This window comes from Seriola aureovittata, chromosome 12 (assembly GCF_021018895.1).
Source record: "Seriola aureovittata isolate HTS-2021-v1 ecotype China chromosome 12, ASM2101889v1, whole genome shotgun sequence".
Lineage (NCBI taxonomy): Eukaryota > Metazoa > Chordata > Actinopteri > Carangiformes > Carangidae > Seriola > Seriola aureovittata.
Window position 1 is genome coordinate 4,247,331 of NC_079375.1, and position 25,869 is coordinate 4,273,199.

The 25,869-nt window shown below is 41.0% G+C and overlaps 1 protein-coding gene across 5 annotated transcripts in view; it reads left to right on the plus strand.

Moving 5' to 3' along the window:
- The window catches only part of LOC130179363 (nuclear receptor coactivator 2-like), a 51,156-nt gene that overhangs the window by 8,215 nt on the left and 17,072 nt on the right, over positions 1 to 25,869 (plus strand). For 4 of the 5 annotated variants that reach the window (XM_056392285.1, XM_056392290.1, XM_056392288.1 and 1 more), the window contains exons 2-10: positions 940 to 1,005; positions 14,158 to 14,268; positions 15,181 to 15,353; positions 19,340 to 19,443; positions 21,049 to 21,226; positions 22,284 to 22,472; positions 23,532 to 23,633; positions 23,816 to 23,956; positions 24,324 to 24,471. In XM_056392285.1, coding sequence (XP_056248260.1) covers positions 14,177 to 14,268; positions 15,181 to 15,353; positions 19,340 to 19,443; positions 21,049 to 21,226; positions 22,284 to 22,472; positions 23,532 to 23,633; positions 23,816 to 23,956; positions 24,324 to 24,471 — 1,127 coding nt within the window. In that variant the 5' untranslated portion in view covers positions 940 to 1,005; positions 14,158 to 14,176. Of the gene's footprint in view, positions 1 to 939; positions 1,006 to 3,350; positions 3,565 to 14,157; positions 14,269 to 15,180; positions 15,354 to 19,339; positions 19,444 to 21,048; positions 21,227 to 22,283; positions 22,473 to 23,531; positions 23,634 to 23,815; positions 23,957 to 24,323; positions 24,472 to 25,869 lie in introns of those variants that run through there. The other variant, XM_056392287.1, reaches the window with a different exon arrangement.

Consider the following 25,869-nt stretch of genomic DNA (forward strand, 5'->3'; position numbering starts at 1 on the left):
GGTGGGGCGTGACTGACAGTCAATGAGCAGGTAGAGCCTTTCACTGTCTTTGCTCAAGGGCATGGCAACAGGATATGCGATCTGACTTTTCAGTGGAGACGCAGGTCGTTGGCAACATGAAAATAAAAGCTGAACATCCTTTTAAAATGCTTCTTAATCCAGTTGCGCCTGTGAGAGAGGTTCAAGCAGGTTTTCTGCATCAGCTCAGCTGTTCAAATAAAGTTTCATAAAATAGGATGTTTGTGATGGCGAACTGTGGAGTGGGAACTCGATGAACCTGGACCAGCACCACAGCGGCCCGGGTCAGCCTCACAGTGTGAAAAAGGCCTCGGAGCTCTCTGAATCCTTCTCCCAGGCAGGGTCAGTGTCTGGGAAAAGCAGCAGGTTCTCTTGTTATTGTGGGCAAGAGTGAGACGATGTTTAAGGTGAAAGTCTAAAAAAAATGATTTTACGCTGTTTAAAAACTCAAACATCGTATTTATCAAACACACACACTTCCATACATTCGATCCTGGGTGTGTCCCCGAGCTGTACTCGGTGAAGGAGTGACTCCTGCAGTGATGTGTCTCACTCTGTTGTGCCTCAGCCCTGGAAACTGAACAGGAAAGTCCACTAAGGTTTACACATCAAAGTTACTTTACTTGTCTTGGAAAGTACTGTAAAAACAGCTGTAGAGTGATATCACAAGAGTTATGATGAGTGTGAGTAAACATTTTAACAGAAGGTCTGCATTGCAAACTTGGGACACAGAATTTTATTATTTTTTTTTTTTTACAATGAAAATCCCCAATTGAACTGCATTATGGGAAGTTTAGGATCGTCCATTTTTAGAGCTTGTCACATACAGTGTATTAGAGGTGAAAAGTTGTTGCAAGTGCAAAAACCAAACTGCTGTCTTTTAACATATTAAGCATTGTTCCTTTTTTATGTGTTTTGCAGAGAGTACTGAATGATGTCACAAGGTATCACTTTGTGGATGTTTACCCAGGATGCTGTGCATATGAGGTAAGTGACCTCATTTCATTATGATAAATGGTGTTTGTTTTTTGTTTCTTTGCCACTTTCTTTACTTGTACACTGTATGTATGATGATGTGCACAGCGCCACAGGGCTCAACAGCCTATGTGAATGTGTACTTTAGTACTTAAAATCAGAGTGATACAGTGGATCTAAAGCAAGAAGAAGAGGTGGGGTTATGAGAACTTAAGAAGCGAAATGGTTTCACAGTGGGATCAAAGGTTGAGAAACCCTGCCAGAGTTTAAACAGCAGAGCATCAAAACTGGTTCCCTGTAACTGCAACCAGCTCATAAAGCAACTCAGGGACATCCTGACATGACAACATGGAAAGTGAAAGCAGAGAAAGGTGTGTGTGTGTGTGTGTGTGTGTGTGTGTGTGTGTGTGTGTGTGTGTGTGTGTGTGTGTGTGTGTGTGTTTGTGTGTGTGTTTGTGTGTGTGTGTGTGTGTGTGCGTGTTTGTGTGTGTGTGTGTGTGTGTGTGTGTGTGTGTTTGTGTGTGTGAGAGAGTGAGTGAGAGAGAGAGCAAGAGAGGTGTCTGTGTTTAAGTGAGAACGACAGCTACAAATTTTGTGTGTGTTTGTGTGCTCGACTGAGAGCTGTTTGTGCAAATATGCTCTATGCGTCTGCCTTGTGCGCGCACGTATGTGTGCGTGTGCGTGTGTGTGGCCTGTGAAACACAGCTGCTTCCACCAGCACTTAGAGCTTTTGTCATTTTTAAAATTACCCATCTCTCTCTCTCTCTCTCTGTCTCTCTGTCTCTCTCTCTCTATGTCTCTTTCTCACATACAATTGTCTTATCTGCCATCTCACTTAGTGTGAGGCTTATTATCAAAACAGGGATGAAGCTTATTATGTAAGTGCTGAATGTACAGTAACAGCCTTTGTCAGTCTTTCTCTGTCACTCACTGGCTTCACTGTTTCTGACAGACATCCATTTGCTTTGATTTTGAAAGTTTGCAGACTTGGTTGGGGAAAAAGCTTTCAAACTGGTTTGCTGAGACGTGAATGAGGATTCAAACTGCTCCTGCTAATGTGGTTTTCACTACGCAGCCTTTGGTCTTTGGGCTGGCCTGCAGGGAAATCTTAACGTTACATACTTTGGTACCACTTTACAATAAGACTACCCCATAAGGATTTATAAATGGTTCATAATTAGGTTATTAATTCGATTGTTAACACTTAATAAATCAAGAATGAACAAATATAAACTAGTTATAACACAGTTTTCATATATTGATGCAGGCTCACTATTTGGCAAGATCAAGTTAATGCTTACTGATCATTAACCTCATAATGAGTTACTATTATTTATAACGAAAACTTAATATAAATAAAAGAAAACTTTTTTGTAACTAGTTAATAATTGTTTATTTATGATTTACAAAGTGTTAACAACCGAATGCATCACCTAATTATAAACTATTTGTAAATCCTTTATAAGGGTAGTCTTATTGTAAAGTGGTACCTATACATTTAAGACAGAAAGAGTGCTTGCAGCTTTGTGGCAACTGTTTGTGGAAGGCCCTTGTTTTTGTGTCAACATGACAATACCCCCCAACGCACACAGCCAGCTCTGTAAAGAAATGCTTTTCCCTGTTTGGTGTGGAAGAGCTATAGGGATAAACTGGTTGCAGTAACTGGAATATTATACCTGTAGATCCCTGCAGCCAGGCTCCAGCACGTTGTGGAAAACCTCCAACAGCATTTATGCCCCAGTATCGACATACTTTTGGTTTTGTTGCATGTATGTTATTATTATATAACAGAATCAGACAGAAAGTACCATCCCATTGTCAATATCATGGCATTTCATTATCTTGTTGGCTGATGCAGTAGCATACGTTTCATCACTGTACATGATGATCATAAACATGCATTTTCTTAAGTGCTTTTAATATGTTTGTACATTTTCATAAGATTTAACTCAGTTTTGTAGCTTCAATGTTTTTGTATACGTGGTGCACCTGTGTAAAATGGAAATAATACTTAGCTCTGCCTCAGTGTGTAATGTGAGTCCAAAATGTGAGATCAACTGGCCATGTAAATGATTCAGTCTCTAGAAAGGCTGTGTGAGAGAGAGAGATAGACAGGGAGGTTTTTTTTTTTTCTGCCTATGGGCTAACAGGAGGGAGGAGTGTGTGTGTGTGTGTGTGCGTGTGTGTGTGTGTGTATTGTGGGAGGAGACAGGGAGGAGTGTGTGAGCGTGTGTGTGTGTGTGTGTGTGTGTGTGTGTGTGTGTGTGTGTGTCTACGTGATGGGGGAGGGGACAAAGAGAGAAAGAGAGAGGATTTGTGGCATGTAGTTTGTCAGCTGTCATTAGGCGCAGATGACACACACACACACACACACACACACACACACATACACACTGAGCAATCTCACAGACGAGAGAGGGGGAAATACACAACGAGTCTGTATTTACGTGGTGCATGTGTATGTGTGTGTTGACTATGTACATGGTGTGAGAACCCAGTGTGACTGCCTGGCCGGCATGGGATGGTTGGCCGGCTCTGGACTGGTTATGGACAGGTTTAACCAAAGCAGAGGTGAGTGGCTATCAGACTCTACATAGACTCTGAGTAACAGAAAGCTGGACAGTTTAAATTTGAGTTCTGTTTACATTCATGATTTAAGTGTTTTAAGAGAATTTGACTTGTAGCTGAATAATACTTTTAGCTTTCTCAGCTGTTTGACTCTTGTTTCTAACATTGCTGAACAAACCTTAAGCTGCATTACTAAACATCAGCTGTTAGTCCCTGTGTTGACGTACCTGTTAATCAACGGGGGAGAGATACAAGATTCCACCCCTGTGTTGGGATCTGGGGCAGTTGAGTAACTGTTTTGTTTACTTTTGGATCTTAATCATAATTTAAACGATACATTATGGGAAAATGTTTGTTTTTATTCCTACTGTTTTATTTTGTAGTATGAGTGAGTGTACTCTGACAATTCAAATTAACATTCATTATGATAAACTATAGAATGACATCTTCAGTTCTAGTAGTAACTAGACCATGTTGCGATGTGTTCACACCAGTCAACATGTTGACATTTCAACCCATGAGTAGTCACTAGTCATTAGTACATTATTACATATTAGAGGTCAGTACTCATGGGGTAGACCACACCCATCTTTGAACACCTTCATTTTGATGTCAGCTACACATCTGTAAAGTTTCATGCCTGTATCTTAAACAGTTGTGATGCTATCACATTGACAACAGAAACACACACACATGTAAACACCTGCCAAAGTACTCCAAACAGCCTCAGTGGTAGTTCCTGCTACAGCACACACACACACACACACACACACACACACACAGACTCACAAGGTGAAAACAATACCAGCCACGCTGTCACAGCTGGTAATAATAATATTATAATAATAATGTGTATTTATTCCCATAACAGTGATGAGTTTGATGGTCACAGTGTGCGTGACCGTCTTCGTCAGAACTGGACTTTGAGCTGCCATTTATTATTGTGGTTTTGACACAGTGTGTGTATGTGTGTGTGTGTGTGTGTTTGTGTGTGTGTGTGTGTCATTCACAACCACTCCCCCCAAACACACACACACACACACACACTCTCTCTCACACAGAGTGCATAGTCAGCAGGCCAGTAGCTGCTCTGTCACCTGAGGTCTAACCAGCCAACTGTTAACTCAGTTTGCTCTGCTTCAATAACAACTGCTGTTAACACTCATTCAGAAAGCGTGTACGTACAGCCAGTCGTTCGAGGGAGAGCTGCGGCAAAACCAGCAAGAATTTCACAGTTTTATGGAGCCTGTTGATGAGTTTCAAAATGACAAGTTCACACTTTAGAAAAATATGAAATAGTTATGAGTTTTTAATGCAGCATTTCCAGTTAGTAAGACGTTAGTTAACTGTTTGATATTCCGCAAGTTATACTTTCATATATTTTCCAGATATCCACCGTCTGAAAAACAACTATTCTCACTAAGCGACACCTATAGTTGAGAAAATGATGTCACAGGTATTTTTTTTTTCTCCCTGAACTTCGTTGGAAGGAAATTTTTCATATGCACAGAGGCCAGAAACAGAGGTAGGAGTTTTATGAAGCCACTCAGCTGTGACTGTATGTTAATTTTCACACTGACTACCACTGGCTACCACTGCAGATAAGTCATTCAGTGAGTTGAAGGTGGAGTTTGACCTCCGGGCTGAAACTCCTGCAGAGTATCTCTGTGTTTTTGCTTTCATTTTGTGCTACCTTTTCTTAAGCTAGAGCCCATCAGCAGAGTCTTTATATCAGATGGAAGCTGTATTGATGACCAACTTTTCAGGCTATTAAAAGATATGTGTTGTTTTCTTTGTTTTTTTCGTGCAGAGGAATTTGGGTGTATAGAATCTGGCATAGTGTCAGCATGTCTTCGTCTCATTTACAGGAATTTAAAGTGGAAATGTTCAAGTTTGGCTTCTGTACATTTGTAATACTTATTTTGAGAAGTATGACATGCATCAAACTGTGACTCTTGTTTTGTCAACTGACCTGATTAGTAAGCTTACTGTACTACTACAACCTCCACTATGAATAACATTTAAACCTTTTCGTTTCCATTCCACAGTAGTGACTTGATTAGATTAGATGAGATTAGAGATTGTGATATGAAACTCGAGCTGAGAAGACTCAAGAGTTTGTGTCCAGATTTGGTGACGAAACAAGCGAGGGTGAGTGTTGCTGACAAAAAAACAAAGCCTCCCACTCTCTCTCTCTCTCTATCTCTCTACAAGCTTCACTCTGACGTCCTGACTGTGTTTTTCCATGCTTGCTCAAGGGTCCAGAGGTTTAACCACCACTGGACAGATTTGGGGCACGAATGCTCCACTCTGCTGTCTTTCCTGCACGAAGAGTGTGTGTGTGTGTGTGTGGATCAGTGGCTTTCGTGCTGTGCTGTGTCAGGGTATGAGGGACTTTTTGCGTTAGTTGTCAAGTTCCTTAGACCAACTCCATCAGAGTTACAGATGATTTAAATGTTTGTTTTTCTGCTCTTTCACTTATTTTGCAATTTTGCTTTGGGTTGCTTGTGTGAGAATCAGAACTATTGCTCGTCTTGCATGTGTTAATTGGTGCACATGTGAAATAGCATTAGGAATAGTATTGGTTTTTGTGTGTGTGTCTTCATGGGCCTGTGTGCATGCGTGCATCTGTGCATACTCACAATTGAGTTAGCATCTGGGCAGGCATGTTCAGTGGTATTGATTCTGGTCTATAATCGATCAGGCTCTCACATTACATGAAGCTGCACATGCAGAGTAATGAGCAGCTGCTGGCTGAGCAGCCTGCACACAAGCTAATCTGTAAACAGTTCATTTAAAGGAATAAAATCTTTGCCTCTTTTGATGCTATGATTGTTGCTCTGGTGTTTCTGCGCTGCACTTGCTTGAGATCAGCTTCCAATTTCCTTGGTTCATGCAGTTTGAGGTTCACCTTCATCACCATATGGAAAATTCTAATGGAGTGGTGACAGTAGCGTGTTCCTCATTTAGCCGTGGCTCTAGCTAAAGCTCATAATGTTGATGATGAGATTAAAAACCAAATATGAAACAACATTTTTTTTTTTTTTTAATGGAATAGCGCTCAGGTGACACTGAGTCAAAAGTTTGACCTGTTCCGTTACTCAAATACCAGTTAAGCTGTATTTACTGAGACAAGGAAGTGTTGGGACGGGGGTGGGGACGGCTGTTTAGAAAATAAAGGGCATAGGTTGAAGTGGGTCAATGCGTACAGCTTGAATTTTGTGGGGACTCAGCACACAGAAAGGTGTTTGCTTTCCATTCCAGCACACCGGTGTAAGGAGTCCTCGGAAACTTTGACAACAATTCAATAAAAAAAAGGACCAGCCTGCCAGGTGGCAGCTGTTTTGTTGTCATAGTGACCACATTTTAGATATACAGAACTGGTTGACAGCCTGACAGACTATGAAAATACTGCGTTTTTCAGCTGTAAGAATGGCTATCAGGATGGACCGGGTAATGTGGGTACAGCTTCATACACGTCGGATCAGCTTTGTGAGAGCAAAGGTTTTGCATGAAATTTGAAAGGACACACAACTGTCAAAGCCGTAATGGAAATCAGAATGTGCAGCAACATCCCTCTGCAATTTTTTTTTTCCTGAGAAGTACCATTAGTTGTTCTGGCACTGAACTTAGTATGTCAATATAGGCCAGCTGTGACATGCAGATTGTTTTAAGGTTGAAAAAGATTCCCAAAAAAAAAAAAAATTTGTTGGGTGTTGGACTGTGCTGTGACATCTGTCGGGCATTAACAGAAACCGACGTTGTTATCCTCTTTGGCTATATGCAGCGTTTTTAATGTTAAAGCCATATTAAGGCAGACTTCTAATTAAGCTTCAAATGAGGGCTCGATATAAGCAGGCAATGAAATAACTAATCTTAAATAATCTATCTTTGGTTGCGACAGTTAGTATGGTGTGTCGCTTTCAGAGGACTGAGTACACTCACATACGTCCAGCATCAACTGCACAGCTGGAATTGTGAATTAGAGTAAAGATAGATGAGTGACAAGTGGAAGCTTTGTCACTTTTCAGATTAAAAATGAAGAGTTTGAAGCCACAAGTGGGAAATTCCTGTCTTGGAGTTAAATGACTTTGTGGGATGAAGAAGTGTGGTGCTCAAAAAATCATCTTTGAATCTACTGGATTAATTCACACTTGCATCATATAATTAAACTAATAACACAGGAGTTTTTCTTAGTTTTTAAAAAGGTCTCTGGGTTAAGTTAAACCAAACCTCTAGTCTGGTTTTGTTTTTGTGGCAGAAAGTAACGTGTCAAGGTGGAGAATGGTTTCTTGTTCCCTGTTGACAGAGATGCCTGGAGGAGTGCCTTCTACTTTGTTCCCTAATAACTTGGAGTTGTGTTGGTTTAGTTAAAAATGTAATTGAAAGTCAAACATGGTTTGTGAGACAGAATCTGCAGTTACATTTGACATATTTGTTCTGTGAAATTAGTCTTTGTTAAATTTAAAGTTGGGTTTACCTTGATGTATAGAATTGATGTTGTCTAAAGCCAGCTAGATCAACAAAATGCTTGTCGTCCCTGGCAACAGTCGGTAAGCCACCGACCATAAAGCCGCCAGCTCAGAGCAGCATCACCGTTGGCACCAAACGGCAGAGATGTACATAAAGAGATTGGACGTATTTACATGGACAACCTGACGCAGAGATGCACACACACACACACACAAACACACTCCACACACACCATCATATGTTGCAGGCCCCTCAGTGTGGGAGAAGCCAGTGTTCTTAATCCAGCCGCAGCAGGGTATTAAATCTACTTTATGTTTGTGTGTGATGGGAGGGTTCGCTGGCTTAGACTGCGGCCTTGACAGGAGCTTAGACGCCAAAGGGAGGAGGGTCCCACCTCTCAGTCACCACTGTCAAACCCACTGTCGCGTTTACATCGGGACTATATAATTCCAGTATTTCTCAGCCTTTCTGGCGTGCAAACAAAACAACCAATGTTGATAACTACTCAGACTGTTTTAGCTGAAAACTTTTACTGGCTTGAAGAATATAACCCAGTCATTTTCAAGCAAGTTGAGAAAAAGAGTCTGAAAAATTATACTTAACCTAATTAAACCTTGTTTTATGTGTTAACTCATAGTGTTCCTCGGTATATGTACAGACCTGAATGTGTAGCTTCAATAATGCAAAGCAGTATTCAGACGAGCTGCGTTGTCTATAACACGGAGTTGAAACAGTAAATTATGTAGACTTAATTCTAGGGACAAAAAACTTTTTCGTTTAACATTTAATGTCCTTACAGTAAACAAGAACCACACCGTTAATGTGTTCTTATATTAAGTATAAAGATGGAGTTTTTCCACAGTCCCTGCAAAAACACATTAGCTTTAATTTTGTGCTGTCAGTCATTACATAAGACTGCGTGGTCAGTGTCTTTTCTTTTTTTTCTTTTTTTTTGTTACATGCTCAAAACCTCAATTATTCTGCAAGCTAAGGCCTGAGGATGACTCATTCCTTTAATAACCACCCATAGTGTGTTTTACTTCCATGACAACTATCATTTTGTCAGGCTAGGTCTCGCATGCAAATGGTGATTGTCACATCGACCATTTATTCATGTTTTCAGCCATTCCCTCTTGCACGGTATAATTATCCGGACCCTATATTAACAAACCCTCCTTCACTTTGTGTGCTAGTTCGTTTTTCTATTATTTTAACAAGCCAATCTGCTAAATAGGTTGCAGCTCTCGCTCTCTTTCTTCTCATCTGACCTCTGTCTGGCTGTAATCTGACACCATGCCTTCTCCCTGTCACCTGTAACACACCAGGAAGTAGAAAAACCACAGAGATATTCCTTGAAAGCCAGAAATACAGTTTGTAGTTAAATAAATGATAACACACCCCATATAGTGAATTCAGGCGTGAACGTTAAACGCGTTTATTTTGTGAGGAAGGAATGGTGCATGTTCTGTATGCTGAAGTTCAAGTGGCAGTGTCTCCTCCTTGGTCAAAATAAGGCAGCTTTAACGTGAAAACGCTCCGTCATGTAGCACCATAATGAGAACACACCTGTTAAAGCCTCACCCTGTCACTACTGGTTTTTCAGAAACCCACAACAAAGAAACGGAGGAGCGATGGTTTCTATTGGAGACAGAGTCCACTTAAGCAGGCTGTGATCAGTCCTCAGCTTTAATTCCTTAATGGCTGGTTTGACCCTCTGGCCCCGTCTCTCTTTGTGAAGCTCTTGGCTCCTCTGATTGCATTAGTATTGGGCTGAACAGGCTAAAGGCTTTTGTCGCAGGGTACATTAGTGTTAATTCATTGTGTGTTTGTCTGTGTGTGTGTGTGTGTGTGTGTGTATGCAAGGCCATATGTGTCTCTCCATATATGTGTTTGCAATTGTGGGCCCATGTGTATCTGCTTGAGACAATGATTATTAAATGATTATGTGATGCTGTGTGTGTGTGTGTGTGTGTGTGTGTGTGTGTGTGTGTGTGTGTGTGTGTGTGTGTGTGTGTGTGTATACGTGTGTGTGTATACGTGTCTTTCTGTGGTTGTGTGGATAAAGCTTGATTTGAAACCATCGTTGTGAGGACATCATGGTTAAGAGTGGGTTTTTTAAGGTTCTGGAGCTGGATGCACAAAACACCTTAAGTTAATATTTAAGGTTTTCTCCTTATCTTAGTCTTATACTTAAGGAATCACTTAAAGTCAGTTAAACCATGGCACAAAGGACCTGAGCAACCAAAGTAATGAAAAAGGGGCAGTCAGGTCCCTCTGATGGTTGCGCTGAGTCACAGCGGTTCTTTGAGATAAATCTAAACAGGTTAACATGCTCACGGTGACAGTGCTAGCATGTTTATGTTCAGAAGGGATAATGTGTACAATATCCGCCATCTTACTTTAGCTTGTTAGTATGCTAACATTAGCTAATCAGCTCTAAACACAAAATACAAGTTAAGCTGAAATGTTTTGACATTAGGTCATAAACCAAAGTCAATTATGACCTGGTGGTGGCACTGGACGAAAAGTCTGGGGATCACAGTTATTAAAGATTCATCCTCTGTGGATTATGAATGTCTTTACCAGATTTCATGGCAATCCTTGAAACAATTGTTGAGTATATCAATAAAAAACTAAAAGGTGCTTGAGAAAAGTCAGAGGATCACCAAAGACTTTAGAAATTCATCCTCTTGAGACCTTGAATATCTTTTCATGACAATCATTGAATAGTTGTGGAGATACTTCACTCTGAATATCAGTGGTGGACCAACTGATAAACAGACTGACTGTCAGCCTGACATTAGAACCGTGCTGCTGGCCTGGCTAGAATTGGGTGATAGCAAGAAGTGTTGATAACTAGGTGACTGGTGATGATAACAGCTGATTAACAAGGCTTCTCCCTGCATTATGGGAACTATCAGTTCAACCAGAGCCAAAGACACTACTTTCCTCTCCTCTCCTCTCCTCTCCTCTCCTCTCCTCTCCTCTCCTGGTGTAATTAGGCCATATTCTCCTCCTTCCTCAGGCCTGATTATTATTTAGAGCAATAGATGTCCCCCCCCCCTCCCATTTTCCTCCTCTTGTCACCCCCCTCCCCATCCACACCCACGTGTCTTATGTACATTTGCACTTGCTGACTTGATGTCTGTGTGAGAAAATGTTTCCCGTACGCACCAATAAACCCATCGTTCATCCGTTTGATCCTCTTCTTATCCTTTGTTCTGCTGCGCTTTCCCTGAATACATCTTTTTCCTTCCACTTTCCCTTCTTTCTATCTTTGTCCTTCTCACTTTCTTTCTCATCGTCTCTCTTTTCTCTCTCTCTCTCTCCCTCTCCCCTCCCTGTTGTTTTCTCTCTCCCTTATCCCGCTTTCCTGCCTTCATCTGCTCAGTATCAGCCCCACAGACTGTTATGTAACAGTCAGGTGATGTGTTGGCCAGTTGAAGGGCCTTAAAGGCCTACTGCCCTGACACACACCTTCTTCTCCCAGTGCTTGTAACTGCTAGCCTCTGCCTCATCGGTGTGTGTGATTGTGTGTAAGATTTGTCACATTTAAAAAGACCAGATTATACATCAATTTGTAATCAGGTTAGAAGATAATCTGTCAGTTTCCTTAAGCATCTATTTGATAACCAGTTTAAGAAAATCATCTGAAAAAGTTTATGCCTATAGACAAAATGTCAATGTGCTAGAGGGCCTAAACCCGAAATAACTTTAAATTTATGCTTAAAAACTTGCCGACTTAATTCCAGTGCAACTAACTGCTATTTTCAATTTCGATCTTGTCGAACTACCCACATCTTTGGCTTTGCAGCTGTGTTTTTGTTGAAGCACTTCATGCAAATTTAATAATAATTAATATAAAACATTTTATTTATAAACACCTTTCAGGACACCGAAGGACACTTTACATAAAGAGTAAAATAAAAGCAAATAAAAACATTCAGAAACATAGATACACACATACACACTAGCAGGCACGCACACAGACACACACACACACATATATACATATACAGTATATATATATATATATATATATATATATATATATACACACATCATTTGCAATTCTTGAATCCAGAGACAAATAAAAGCCTCTTTACCCCATAACTGCAACATCACTGGTCAAACATGCCATAAAAATCATCTTAAAGACAGAGAAGGGTAAAATTTAAAAATTAAAAGTTAAAATCAAACAACCTTTAGAAAAGCAAACAACAGAGTAAAAGTCCTGCATATGAACACCTTTTTGAACTTCGATGAATGAGACCTGTAAATCTGTTTCAACTCCTTAAAACCCAACGAGGACACACAGCAGAGCTGCCTGGTGTTGGGCCAACAAGATGAGTTTTGTCATCAGTGTTTGGTAGAAGGTCTAGCAGCATGAGGTGACCATATGGTGTAACTTCTCCTGCCAATGGGTGTTTACTTTTAATCTCTTTCCATCTACCTTGACTTTCCTTCTTTTTTTATTCTTGCGCACACACAGTAGCTTCATGTTCACAGAGAGATTATCAAGACAGTGTGGCTCCTCAACAGTATGACTCCTGTTGAAGATGTCAACTTAAATGCCAGAAACGTTCATGTAAGCACAGCGCGAATGCCTACATGAATTAGCTATTTCTAACAGAAGTAATTATTTACACCTACTGTATTCCCACTGGGCCTCCCACATATTGCCTGCAGGCACATTACAATGGTACATTGTTTTCATGAGTCACGAGCACACTCCTTGTTTGATTATGCATCATTCAAACAGGTTGTGTACATCTTCAGCACATGAATTCTTGTCTGTTTGTAATAGTGTGGTTAAGAATGTTACTGAGCTCATGGAGTACAGAGAGGAAGACTTTTCACCGTCAGGGGTGAGGTTTTTAACTTCCACACGAATTCAGTGAATCTAGATTAAAAGCATCCTTATGATGGCACAGATTTTATTATCTTGCACATCAAAAAACAACATTATGAGTTTAATAATAAGCAATTTGGCAAATTGTACTTTATGCGTATGATTTCAAATTTATCCAAAGAGGCTGACTGTGGAAAATATGTGAGAGAAGCGAGAGGAAAACTTACACAGTACAATGTTTTACATAGATACTATTATACACCATCTCGTCTGTATATAATGAAACTTGTGGGTGAAGATTTGTGTTGGAAATGCAAAAAAGAAACTGGAACTTTCCTTCATTGTATGTGGGAGTGTGCTTTGATCAGGTCTTTCTGGACTCAGATCCTGAACATTTTGAGTAATTGGTTTGGATCAGAAATTTCTTTGAACCCGGAGCTCTGCTTACTGGGGGATAGATCCCGGCTGCCCACTGCGGACAGGAGTGATTTCTCAGTTGTCTCTGTGGGTACGTCGACAGCATGTAGAGTAATTTTGAGACACTGGAAAGCACCTGAGGCTCCACGGGTGAAAGAGTGGATATATGCGATGACTGCGAGACAGCATCATATGAATGTATGCTTTATAGGCTGAGTGACGACAGGGGGGGGAGGGTTGACCCCTTGGGGTAGGTTTTGGGATTATATGAAGGTGGATTGATATTTTGGTTTCATTTTTATGTTTTGTTAAAGGTATGGATTTCTGGATGCCTGTACTTGGATGTGTATGGTTATTTTTCTTGTATCGAGTATCTGTCTGTCGCCTATTCTATCTGTCCATGTGTGGAGTACCATGTTGAGATTGTCTTGTGCCATGCCTGTAAAAGTTCAATAAAAACTTAAGTTTCAAAAAAAAAATATATGTATATCCAAAGAACTGCTTTGTTGTGACATCACAAAGTTTCAGAAGTCCTGACGGCTGGTTTTAAGGCTCAGTTTCTGAATACAGGCTGTGTGCATTTCTCTGTGGACTGAGGCTTTGATACTTTCACAGTATTAATATAGAACCTAGACCTGATTTATAATCAAACAACATGGACATCTACCTTTATACAATGTATGACCTTTAAAAGTTGCTGTTTCAACATGGCAAAATATCACTGTGTATTTTATGTTTAATAATTGCTAAAAGCATAAATCATAGAGTATATCATTATGATCTTCCATACATTTTTAAAACAATATTTTTGACCAACAATGTTCTCTTTCCCCTCTATCTGTCTCTGCCTCCAGGTACTGATATTTGCTGAAGATGAGTAGTGGGAGGGGGGACACCCCGGAGCCCCCTAAAGGGGGAGACTCTCTGAAGAGGAAGGACTGTCAGTCAGACCTCCTGGGGCCCAGGTGAAGACCTTCATCCACAGTCCACAGTCCCAGTACATCCTTACTGTAACACCAATAAATCCTCACTGTAGTATCAAAACACGCATCCTCCCAACAACAATACTTCAGTACAATAATGATGCTTCGGGAGCTCGTAATATCTTCAGAAACAGGAGCTTCATAACATTGCACTGTACAATCAGTCATTAATTATGTGTGTGTTGTTATTCTGATTGATTCTGATCCTTCTTCTAAGCTCCAAAAACATGTCAAATAAGTAATATAATATCTAATCAGTAATTTGTAATAATCTTCTTTCATAAAAAGTTTGTTTGTGGGTCTTTTTTGTAAAAAGGTTAAAAAGGATGACATTTTATTCAAAGAGATAAAGAGAGGACAGACAGAGAGAGAGGTTAATGTGGTTTGTGGGTCGAGGCTCTTGCAGGTTGATGGAGAAAAATGCTGCCGCAGCATTTTTACAGACAGTGGTTTATATAAGCATCAACGAGTTGTGCTTTCTGATCCGGGAGGATGTATGAAGGATGTAGTGACGACATACTGAGGTTATAATGAGGACAGATGAATGTTGTAGCTATGGTTGCAGTGAGGTTGTGAGGAGGTCAGCTTGCTGTGAGAGTGAGGATGTCTCAGTGTTTCCCAAAAGACAAAATAATAACTGCACACACTTATGCAAGGAAACATGATTTTCAGCAACTTTATGGGAGTATTTTTTATGTTCAGTTGACCTAATGCCAGACACTAACCTAATGCTAGCACATCCAACTCAAGCAAAAACAAGCATAAAACAGCAAATCTTCAGCTTGTACCATATTAAAGGAACACAAAAGTCTTCATTTAAACACTAAATTTGAAATTTGGACATTTAACAGTGAACTATTTAGATACTCATCTTCTTTTTCATTCTACGTCCAGCCCGAAGAGGAGCACTGAGAGGAGGAACCGGGAACAGGAGAACAAATACATCGAGGAGCTGGCAGAGCTGATCTTCGCCAACATCAACGACATGGACGACCTCAACGTCAAACCAGACAAATGTGCCATCCTCAAAGAGACGGTGAAGCAGATCAGACAGATCAAGGAGCAGGGTGAGTATCTACTCTTGTTTACACCCAATATAATTATGATTGAATGTTGTTGAATTGATTGTTGTAGCTTGGATTGTTGTTTGAGCTTGGCCAGCCCCGCCAACATTAACATGCATACTTTTTCTTCTTCACCTTCTCATTGTCCTGTGACTCACAGTTTTTGAGCCGTATACTGTAACCACTGCATCAATCATGCAGCTAGATAAAGGATGATCGCTATGACTCAAAACAGTGAAAATCCCCAGGTGTCTTGATGAATGCTCTTATTGAACAGGAATGGTCTAACTGATTTTTTTTTTTTTCTTTTAATCCTTTATATCTGTCTTTAAACTAGAAACTTAATTCATGCACTCAATGGTTTGCAGTAGTTTGGATGTTACTGGCATCATCTTTTTTGTCTCTCTTGATGAGATTTTTTTCACAAATTTAAAGGTCCAATATCTTAAACATTTTAAGTCCTGACAGCTGGTTTCAAGGCTCAGTTTCTGAATACAGGCTTTGTGCATTTCTCTGTGGACTGAGCGCTTTGATACTTTCATAGTGTTAATATAGAACATAGACCTGCTTTATAATCAAACAACACATGGACATCTACGTTTAGACTATATGGACCTTTAAACTCTGAATCTTCTTCTCATTTAGTTCTATTTGTTTGTCCTATTGAGACCTTTCTTGATAAAGTAAGAGGGACTTTAATCGCATTTGTTTTTTAATCTATGTGTCTTTTGTAGTTTTTCTCTCTAACTTGCCAGTGTCATATTCTGCATGAAAACATATGGAAAGATGCCGCAGGCACAAAATGAGGACGTGTTTTAAAAGCAGTTATGTAGGAGTCGTCTACATTAGCAGAGCTGGCATGAGCCGAGAAGCTTCGAAAGAAAGAAAGAAGCTATTAACATGGAACTTTTTTTCTCTCTGAGACAACTACTTTGTGATGAAAGAGAGGCTTTATTCATGATTCTCACAACCACAAGCATGGAAAAAGTGCTGGAGGAGAGTGTGGTTGCTGTGGACGAGAGGACTCTTAGATAATCTTATGTCTGTATCAAGCTAAGCACTGTCATCACATCCACTCAGGAACCAATGAGACGATACGGGAATAACTTTGTCTCGGGCTCCTCACAGGTTATACATTTTCCAAACCCGTTTATATATGTGTGTGTATGTGTGAACACAACCTAAATTTGCGGCGTGAACCAAAACAAAAAAAAAAAATTAAAAACGCCACCAACCGACTAGAAAATAAGAAATGTGACTGTGATAGCACCAGCAGAGCCTCTTTTTAACATTCATTAAACACCTAATGGAGTGTTTGATCACAGACACACACACGAAATGAAAAAAAACTAAATGAAATGTAAAGAGAAATGTGTGTGAGTGTTAACACAGACTCTGTAATGAAGATGTGTGATGATGATGGTGAAGAGGCAGACTGAGACAGAGCTGTTATGTAACACTGACCAACATGATGTAAGTGTGCAGAGGAAAGCAGACAGATCTGAGTTCCCTACCTCCTGCCGGTCTTCCCTATTCTCTCCTTCCCTTCACCTTCCTTTCCTTTCACCTTTCCTCCCTTTTCCTCTCTGTCCTCTTCTTCTTCTTGTCTTTTTATTTCTTCACCCCTCCTGTGTCACTTTCTTCCTTCATATTTCCCATTCCTGTTTATCTTTCATTCTTCCTTTCCTTTCCTTTCCTTTCCTTTCCCCTCTTTCCTCTCTCTCTCCTTTTTCTTCCCTCTCTCACCATCCTCCCTCTCCTCCTTTTGTCAGCCAGTCGGTGTCCACATGTTGTGGCACTGTTTGTGTCTGAAAACAACAGCTGAATAAGCAAGCATACACACACACACACACACACACACACACACACACACACACACACACACAGATAGATAAAGCACAAGTCACACAGCTGTCTCTTCAACTTTCAGACACACACTGTTGTCCAGCAGCCACAGTATTGAGCTGGTGAGGTGGATTTGACACAATATTTATTAATTTAAACAAGGTCTACACAAAAATAACCTCAGTAGCTTAATTTTGTGCTACAAAAAGGTCACCTAGTATAAAAGAACAAACACACACACACATTTGCGCGCGCACACGTACATAAAAGCAAGTAGCATTGTGCTTGTGTGTATGTGGTGGTCAAACGACTTCAGGTGGCAGGGTGTGTGTGTTTGTATGTTCGTCCCACAGAAACTTCAGGGTCGGGTTATAGAATAGGAGACGAGTGTGTTGGTGTGTTTATATGCTTAAAGTGCGATTTCTGTCTGCTCACAGTCTCCTCTGTGCTCAGACTGTTTGCTGGAAAGTAAAACCTTTGCAACAGTAGTTAATAACGGTGTGAATGTGTAACAGCACAAAACTGGAACCACAAGTGAAATCAAAACAATTGTAGGAGTATATTATTCCCGTCATACACAGGCAACTTATCTCCGGTGTAAAGGGATGACTAAGGATTACTTTCATTCTTGATTAATCTGACAATTATTTTTGCTATTAATTGGTTAATCCATTGTATAACTGGCTAAAATACTTGCTTGTTTGGACAAATGGTCCAAGATGCAAAAATATTCAATTTACAGTGAAATAAAACCGAGACAAGCAGCAAAATCTGTGCATTTGAAAAGCTGGAACAGGGGATTATTTGTCATTTCTTCGCTTGCGTAATAACTCACTGTAGATAATGAATGAATTAACTAAAGTGTTGCCAATTCATTATCCGTTGATTGATCATTTTTTTATAACTGATTAATCTAGCAGGGTGAACCTCAGCTCTAACCCGTTCGCTTCAGGTCCCTGCTGAACCGACTGTTTTGAAGTTGTTGCAGCTTACACATTTATTTAGGATATTTAGAAAAATAGATCCCATCCACTCGATATCAGTGGCTGAACGGATCTTTTTTTTTTTTTTTTCAGCTCAGTTTGTTCAGGCTGAACCGCTGGTCAAGGTATCAGCTTTTTGTTCTTAGCCGGAAGCACAAGGTTTTTTAGAGCTAATGAGCTGTGCATTTGTAAAAACTGCAGACTGGAGCATATGCAATACTAAGCTGCTAATAAGCTATTCATACGCAAGTTAGATTGCCAACGACAGCGCCACATTGTACAGTGCAGTACAGTTTTTGCACGTTAAGTCCAGTTTCTACATTTCTTCTTGCTTTCCTCTGGTTTTGTTTTTGCTGTGACTTTCATCTCCGTCCTCAACTTGTTAAAAAGTCAGTCAGAAATCCTTCTGAGGCAAATTTATTAATTAAAAAAACAAAACAAAACATGTACTGCGACTTTAATACCCTTCAACCTACATGACAGCCACTCCAGGCTCCACAGTGACAGGGTTTAAGGGCTGATGACTCTGTACAGCTCTGGTCCCACAACAGGAATGTGAGCTATGTGGCCTAATGGGGCCATGGGAGGCTTAACAGCGCAGTGGTACAGCCAGGGAGGAGAGTAGAGACCGGCCTCTAATATGCCTATAAATGTGTGTAATGTAGCGCACATTAGCTCGGTGATACCTGCTTTCTATGACATCCTAGGCAGAGTGGAGTTTACAGTTTACAGTTTACAGTAGCATAATGCTAAAGTTCGGGTGAGTGACGGACTTGCCGATGAATATTATAATCACTGAAAGGTCCTCATGTGCATGAAAGTGGTTGAGTGGGTGTGTCAGTGTTTTCCAGGAAAAGAAAATACTTGCTAAGAGGCCGAGCTACAACACAAGCTGCATGTTCCAGGAAGACAAACATACTTTGATGGAGAAACATACAGTCATTTATTTCATTTGAGCCTTTTTTGATGCACAGCCTAAACCTTTCACATGGCCTTTAACCACATCAGAGATCATCAATGAGTCACTAAATTCCTTAAAACACATTGTGAAGGTTTCCGTTTCGCCTAAGATGTGGGTTGTACTGCATTTATTTAAAATGCGGCCAGGAGTGATTTTAGTGGCTTTTTTCACTCCCATGTTTTTTTTCTTGTCTTTTACAGACAAAGCTCCAGTGGCTGATGCTGAGGAGGTGCAAAAGGCCGACGTCTCCTCCACAGGTCAGGGCGTCATTGATAAAGATGCTCTCGGGCCCATGATGCTAGAGGTGGGTTCAACCAAGCTTTGGTCAGCAGCCTCCTCTTTAATTGTTTGTTTTAAAGCTCCATATTTTCATCTTCTCCTGTGCTTTATTTGAAGTGTTGATCCATAAGAAGATATATTTGTAGTTTTAAGAACCAAAAAACCATCTCAATGTAGTTTTACATCTCCTCTCTCAGGCTTCTCTCTGCAGCTCTAGCAACAACAGGTCATTGAGCCAATCAGAAGAGAGGAGGCTCTGAGCCTCTCCTCTGACTGGCTGACTGTTTTCTAATTGAGCAAATATAAATATAGAAGATTTCAGGTAAACACTCAGAGAAACCAAATCCTGCATCCTGCTTGGATGGTGGGTCCAGGCGGGCCTCTGTGGACTGAGCATTCTGATACTTTCAAAGTATTTATATAGAACCTAGACCTGCTTTCTAATCAAACAACACATGGACATCTACCTTTAGACTATATGGGACCTTTAATTAAATAACTGCATGTGTCAAAGTGAAGCAGCACGACGCATGATTTTCTATGAAAAAAAGGGATTGTGGGAGCTCTTCATGCTGCCATCACAGCACTGCAATTGTGGCAAAAAATGCAAACCCTGAAAAAAGTAAATCTGTCATCAGTCAGGCTGCAAGTGCTCAATGCAGGTTGTCGTTTGAAACACAATTAGAGCGTCCTTCTGACTTTAAATGGTGTTGCACTCTACGGTGACGCAGAGAGATAAGAGTTCCCCTGGCCAGCGGCAGTGGCGTCATGAAGCCTACACTAGTGTGTGTGTGTGTGTGTGTGTGTTTGTGTGTGTGAGTGTGTGCGCACGGGTGTGTGGTGACGTATAACATGGGACCCAATGAGGTATAAATACCTTACTGAAAAGCCAGATTAGAATAGGAGAGGAGGAGCCTGACCACACACACACACACACAGGATAAATATAGCTTTCGTCAGCCGTAATATTGGCTGAGGTGTCTGCTTGGAGTCTAAAAGATAAACATCATTGTAGCCAAGACCCTTTTAATTCAGTCCATTTCTCATCTATTCTATTCTGTTCTATTCTCCACCAGCTGGGGTGATAAGCAGGCAGACTTACAGTAGGAGGCTTGTGTGGACATGTGGCAGGCTAAAGGACAAATCACAGTCTGTACATATAGGTGGAAAGTGCTGAGTTGACAGGAGTGAAAGAATGGAAAAACACACACACATACACACAAACACACACACGCACACACACACACACACACTGCAAAACTTCCCGAATTAAAATAGCCAGATTTGTTTTGAAAGGGGCAGTCATTTTGTTTCTTGTTCCTTCTGTACCTCAAGCGTTGGGTAGAAAGCTCATATGAACTTTAATTAACATCCAGTCTCTCCCGTTTCTCCCTCTCACCCTCTTCTCTCCCTTTTCCTCTCCTACTGTTGGCCTTACGCATCTCCTGTAATCTCCCTCTACCTCGTCTTTGCTCTTACCTCTCGCTCTCTCTTCTTCCTTTTCCCTCTTTCCAAACTCCCCCTCTTCGATTTTGACATTTCCGTTCCACCTTTCGGCTCTCCACCTCTCCCGTCCCTCAAACGATCTCCTCTTTCGCCTCCGCCCTCCCACTTTCTCCTCACCCCTCAGGCTCTGGACGGCTTCTTCTTCGTGGTCAACATGGAGGGCAACATCGTGTTTGTTTCGGAGAACGTCAGCCAGTACCTGCGCTACCAGCAGGAGGAGCTGATGAACACCAACGTCTACAGCGTGCTGCATGTTGGCGATCATGCCAAGTTCATCAAGAACCTCCTACCTAAGAGCCTGGGTAAGAACTACAGAAAAGTTAACTGGAATATGGATTTCAGATTTCTGGCCACCATATTGGAGGTGGTCATCTTCTGCAGCAGTCCTTATTTGTCTGCCATCTTTGACAGAGCCTGGTTGCTTTTTCCTGCTTTTGGTCGTTCTGGCTTGATTGATATCCGTCTTCACACATCTAATAAACTCATGTCTTGTAGCAGGTGGTAGCCAGGAGTTGCTTGTCAACAGCATTACCCGCTGTTGTGGTAGTTAGCGAGCCACAGTGTGGTCAGGTCAGATTTGCTGACTCCTCAAGTGATGTAAAGTATTTTTCTGTGGACCTTTGAGCTTTGACACATTTCCAAATGTAAACTATGGACATGAGTTTACTCTATCAAAGCCACATTTGGAAACTGAATTTAAAAAGTGAAACACTGCTGTGAAATGATCGTTTCTCTAATTCAAACTGCCCTCAAGTTTAGTTTTAAGTTTAAGCGTGAGATAAGTCACATCACTTTACCCGAACAAGGTGTTAGCTAGCTGTCAGGACCAGTAGGTTTATTTAGCGAAGCACACAATGGTGACATTATCTTATTCTTGCTCTCAAACCTCTGTCTTCACAAGCTTTCAGACTCAAAGAAACACAATGGGCCGATATTACAAACTAATAAAATGATATTTCGAGAGCCCAAACAGAGGCGCTGTTTCTGGAAGCTGAACCTTTCAAATATACAGCAAACTGACTAAATGCATATGGATTTTCAGTTTCCAATATGTTATTATCCCAATGTTTTTGACAAGACCTTATGGACCTGTGTCACTTTTATTATATTAGTGTGCGATATGAGAAAAAATTGGTGAGAACCCTTGTTTAGAATGTGACGTAGCTTCCCAGAAGTTCAAGGTTAGAAACTGCATAGACGTGAACCAGTTGTGTCTCGTCTTATTGAAACACCAGATTGCTTTGAGTAATCAGCTGTAAGCAGCTGTTGGTGCCAGATAGGATACCAAAACTTTATATTAAACATTATGGCTACTTCTAATGTCCTGTCTTTGGACCGGTGTGTGTCTTTATCTTCCAGTCAATCATCGGAGCGGCGACTCATCCAACAGGAACAGCCACACCTTCAACTGTCGTATGTTGGTCAACCCTCACGTCGACGGTGAAGCTCGGCCGACCTCTGACCAGCAGGACACGTCGCATCAGAAGTACGAGACCATGCAATGTTTCGCTGTGTCCGAACCCAAGTCCATCAAAGAGGAGGGGGAAGGTATTGTCTTTGACTTAACTTTTTGGAGACACTTTGTGTCTCTTCCCTCTGCTGTTTTATTCAATCTTTTTCTTTTATTTCAGTCTCTTATCTTTTTTATTTTCTCTCTCTCTCTATTTTTCGTCTTTTTATTCTTCTTTTACATTTTCCCTCTCCACCTGTCTTTTTTTTGTTGCTTCCATTCTTCCCTCCTTGTTTTAATGTTTCAATGTGATTTTGTCTCTCTGTTTCTATTTGTTACGTCTCTATTTGTTCCTCTGTCTTTTTAGTTTTGCCCTTCCACACATACATGTGTTTTTCTCACTGTTATTTTCTTCTCTCTCCTTACCTCCATCTCTTCCTTGACTTTCTGTCACTCTCCCATCACTCTCTCCATCCCCCATCGTCTACTCTCTCGTGTCCTGTCCTCCTTTCATCACCACTCCTCTCCACTTTTCCTCCCATCCATCGGGAGAGACTAATTAGTGTGTGGCACTTTGTCATCTTCCCATCTTGTCCTATCACACGCACATACACACCAGGGAAAAGAATCTTTCTGGCACTCTAATTTTAGACGTCTGACAACCAGATATTGTGCCAATCTCTCCCCTGACAAGGAGGAGGATGTCTGCTGGACAGACTGAGGGCTGCAGGTTGAGACTGAGGTTTAGGGTGACTTTTAGATAGAGGCTTCCACTCTCAGCCTTATAATCGATGTTGACGCTGCTGTTGTGTTAATTAAACATGTTTTAGCATTGAGGTCATAGTTAGTGATGGTGTTTGACTGGTCTATATTATATTTAGAGGTGTTTCTAATGTTTTCTTTGAGGCATGTACATTATACAGGTACAGACAGACAGGTTGGGAAATGGAGCAAACCTGTTGCCTTGTGTTTTTAATGAGGGAAGCACTGAAGCTGTAACAGGTGGGGAGATAGAACAAGACCGCCCCAGAGAGGGAATGTGAGCTTGCAGTTACCTACAAATGCACAGAGAGTGGTGGGGGGGGGGGGGGGGGGGGAAACACACTCATAGTTGAAATCACATACATATATTTGAGCTACTTTTGCAAATTTTTCAGATTTCCAGTCTTGTCTCATCTGCGTGGCAAGAAGAGTCCCCGTCAAAGAGAGACCGGTGATGCCCACGTACGAGAGCTTCACCACACGGCAGGACCTTCAAGGTATATTATACTATCTATTAATGTTGTGTGATCAATGTAGGTTAATGCGGTAGCTTGCCAATATATAATGATAACCTAACCAGTGTGTGTGCGAGGCGAAGCAGCGCGGTGGATGCTTGCTGACGTAAGGGGCTAGAGCTCTGGTCCACAACATCTAAAACATATCTGCTCTACCTGTCCAGGTAAGATCACATCACTGGACACCAGTCTGCTGCGGGCATCCATGAAGCCGGGCTGGGAGGACCTGGTTCGACGCTGCATTCAGAGGTTCCACCTGCAGAATGACGGAGAGATGTCCTTCGCCAAAAAGCACCAACAAGACGGTGATTATCTAAACCCAGTGGAGGCAAAACATGTTGATTGTAGCTTTGTCAAGTTCCCTGAATCTTTTTTTTTTTTTTTTTACCGAGTTGACCTGTGCTGTTTGCTACAAAGCAGATTTATTGTGGCGTTTTTCAGTACTTAAGAATGTCTTTAAGGTATCAGTGGTTGGAAAAGAATAATCTACTTAATATCCTGTTTTTATTATCAGCAAAATAATTTCAACACTCTTTCGTTCAACTTCCTTCTTTGTGTTCACAGCATCCTGTCTTGCTTAATTATCTTCAATTGTGCTGTGAAAAACAAGAAAAAGATTTCTAGATATTTCTCATAGAAATCGTGACTATTTGTCTGTTTCTGCCGTTCCAGTGTTGAGGAGCGGCCACGCGCTCAGCCCCATGTACAGGTTCTCCCTGGCGGACGGAACCATCGTCTCAGCTCACACCAAGAGCAAGCTGGTCCGATCGCCTGCCACCAATGAGCCACAGCTCTACATGTCCCTGCACATCCTGCAGAGGTATAACCAGCCGTTCTGTCTCTGCTGTGATGTATCCATCTTGATTAAAAAAAAAACTTGAGTTATAGATTAATTCAGTCCAACAAAGAAGAAGAAGAAATCTTTTGTGCATCATCTAAGCGTCTATATATGAAAGGTTTTATCAAGGTTCTCAATTTCTTTTACCCTTGTTGGTTTCAAACTTCTTTTACTTTACTTTTATTTTTCTCTGCTTTTCGTTACAGTAAAATTTACCATATTGTTGAGTTTAAATCGCTGTAAAAGAGCGCATGTTTAAGTTCCTTGAGCTCTCGTCACATTCCCAATATCAGCCCAATTTCGCACATCATAGAAAAACTATAATTTCAACACATAGATATAGATATTATTTATAGCACATCTCTCTTCTTTCTCTTTCGGATCTGTGTGTCTATCACATGTTCTCTCTCAGTGTTTGTGGTTTCCCCTTCGTTTGGACCTGGGGGTGGGGGCCGGGGGTCACTGCCCTGAACAAAGGGCCCGTTATTCACAACTGCAGCCATATGTATAGACCAAAACTGACACAAGCGCTACCAGCCAGTTCAGTCTACAGAGCCTCCATCCCTTCCTCCCACCACTGGGAGCGACTGCGACTCAACCAGCGTCCAGCCGTTGGTATGACCGTTCAGAGTCAGGAATTGGACAGCGGTCAGAAAACAATGCCAGGACTGTTACCCAGAGCATTCAGGGATCAATGGGGAGAACTTGGCCTTTTTACTTCCACAAGTTTCACATTCAAATTTATCGCTCCAGTATTCAGCACAATGAGAGCTTTGTGTGTTTACTGTGGGGCCGAGGCCGATCCATGTTGAAAGCTCTCTCTCTCTCTCTCTCTGTTACAGCTTTAGGCTTCGTTACAACTTTGTTTTCTCAGTTGTATACACTTCTTCAGAGCTGCTCTGTATTTTACTTTATGACATGACTAATTGACGCTGAAAAGAAAGGCTGTTACTTAACCTCTCCATGGTGTGCTTTTTTTTTTTAACTGACTCCACATTGCTATTCACCACTTTCACTAGACATTTGCTGAAATTCACCAGCGAGAATATCACTTTTAGTAACTGCTGTCACCTGTTTTTGCAACGGGTGGATATAAATACAGTTTTATATGAATTATTACACCAAAAAACACAAACAAACAAACTACTCAAGGTTTCTATTTCTCACTTCCTAGATTTTTTTAGCAGTCAAAGAGGCTAAAACCTAACACAGCATTGCAAAAGCAAATAAGCCATGGTATAAAGAGAATCTGACTGGTGCAACAGTTGTGAAAGACTTTCCTGCTATTAGCTGTTTGGTGTTTAATACGTTCCGCCTTGTAACCAACTAAACAGTAATTGTGAGGAACTAGAACGTCATGATACCAAAAAGTCAGATAAA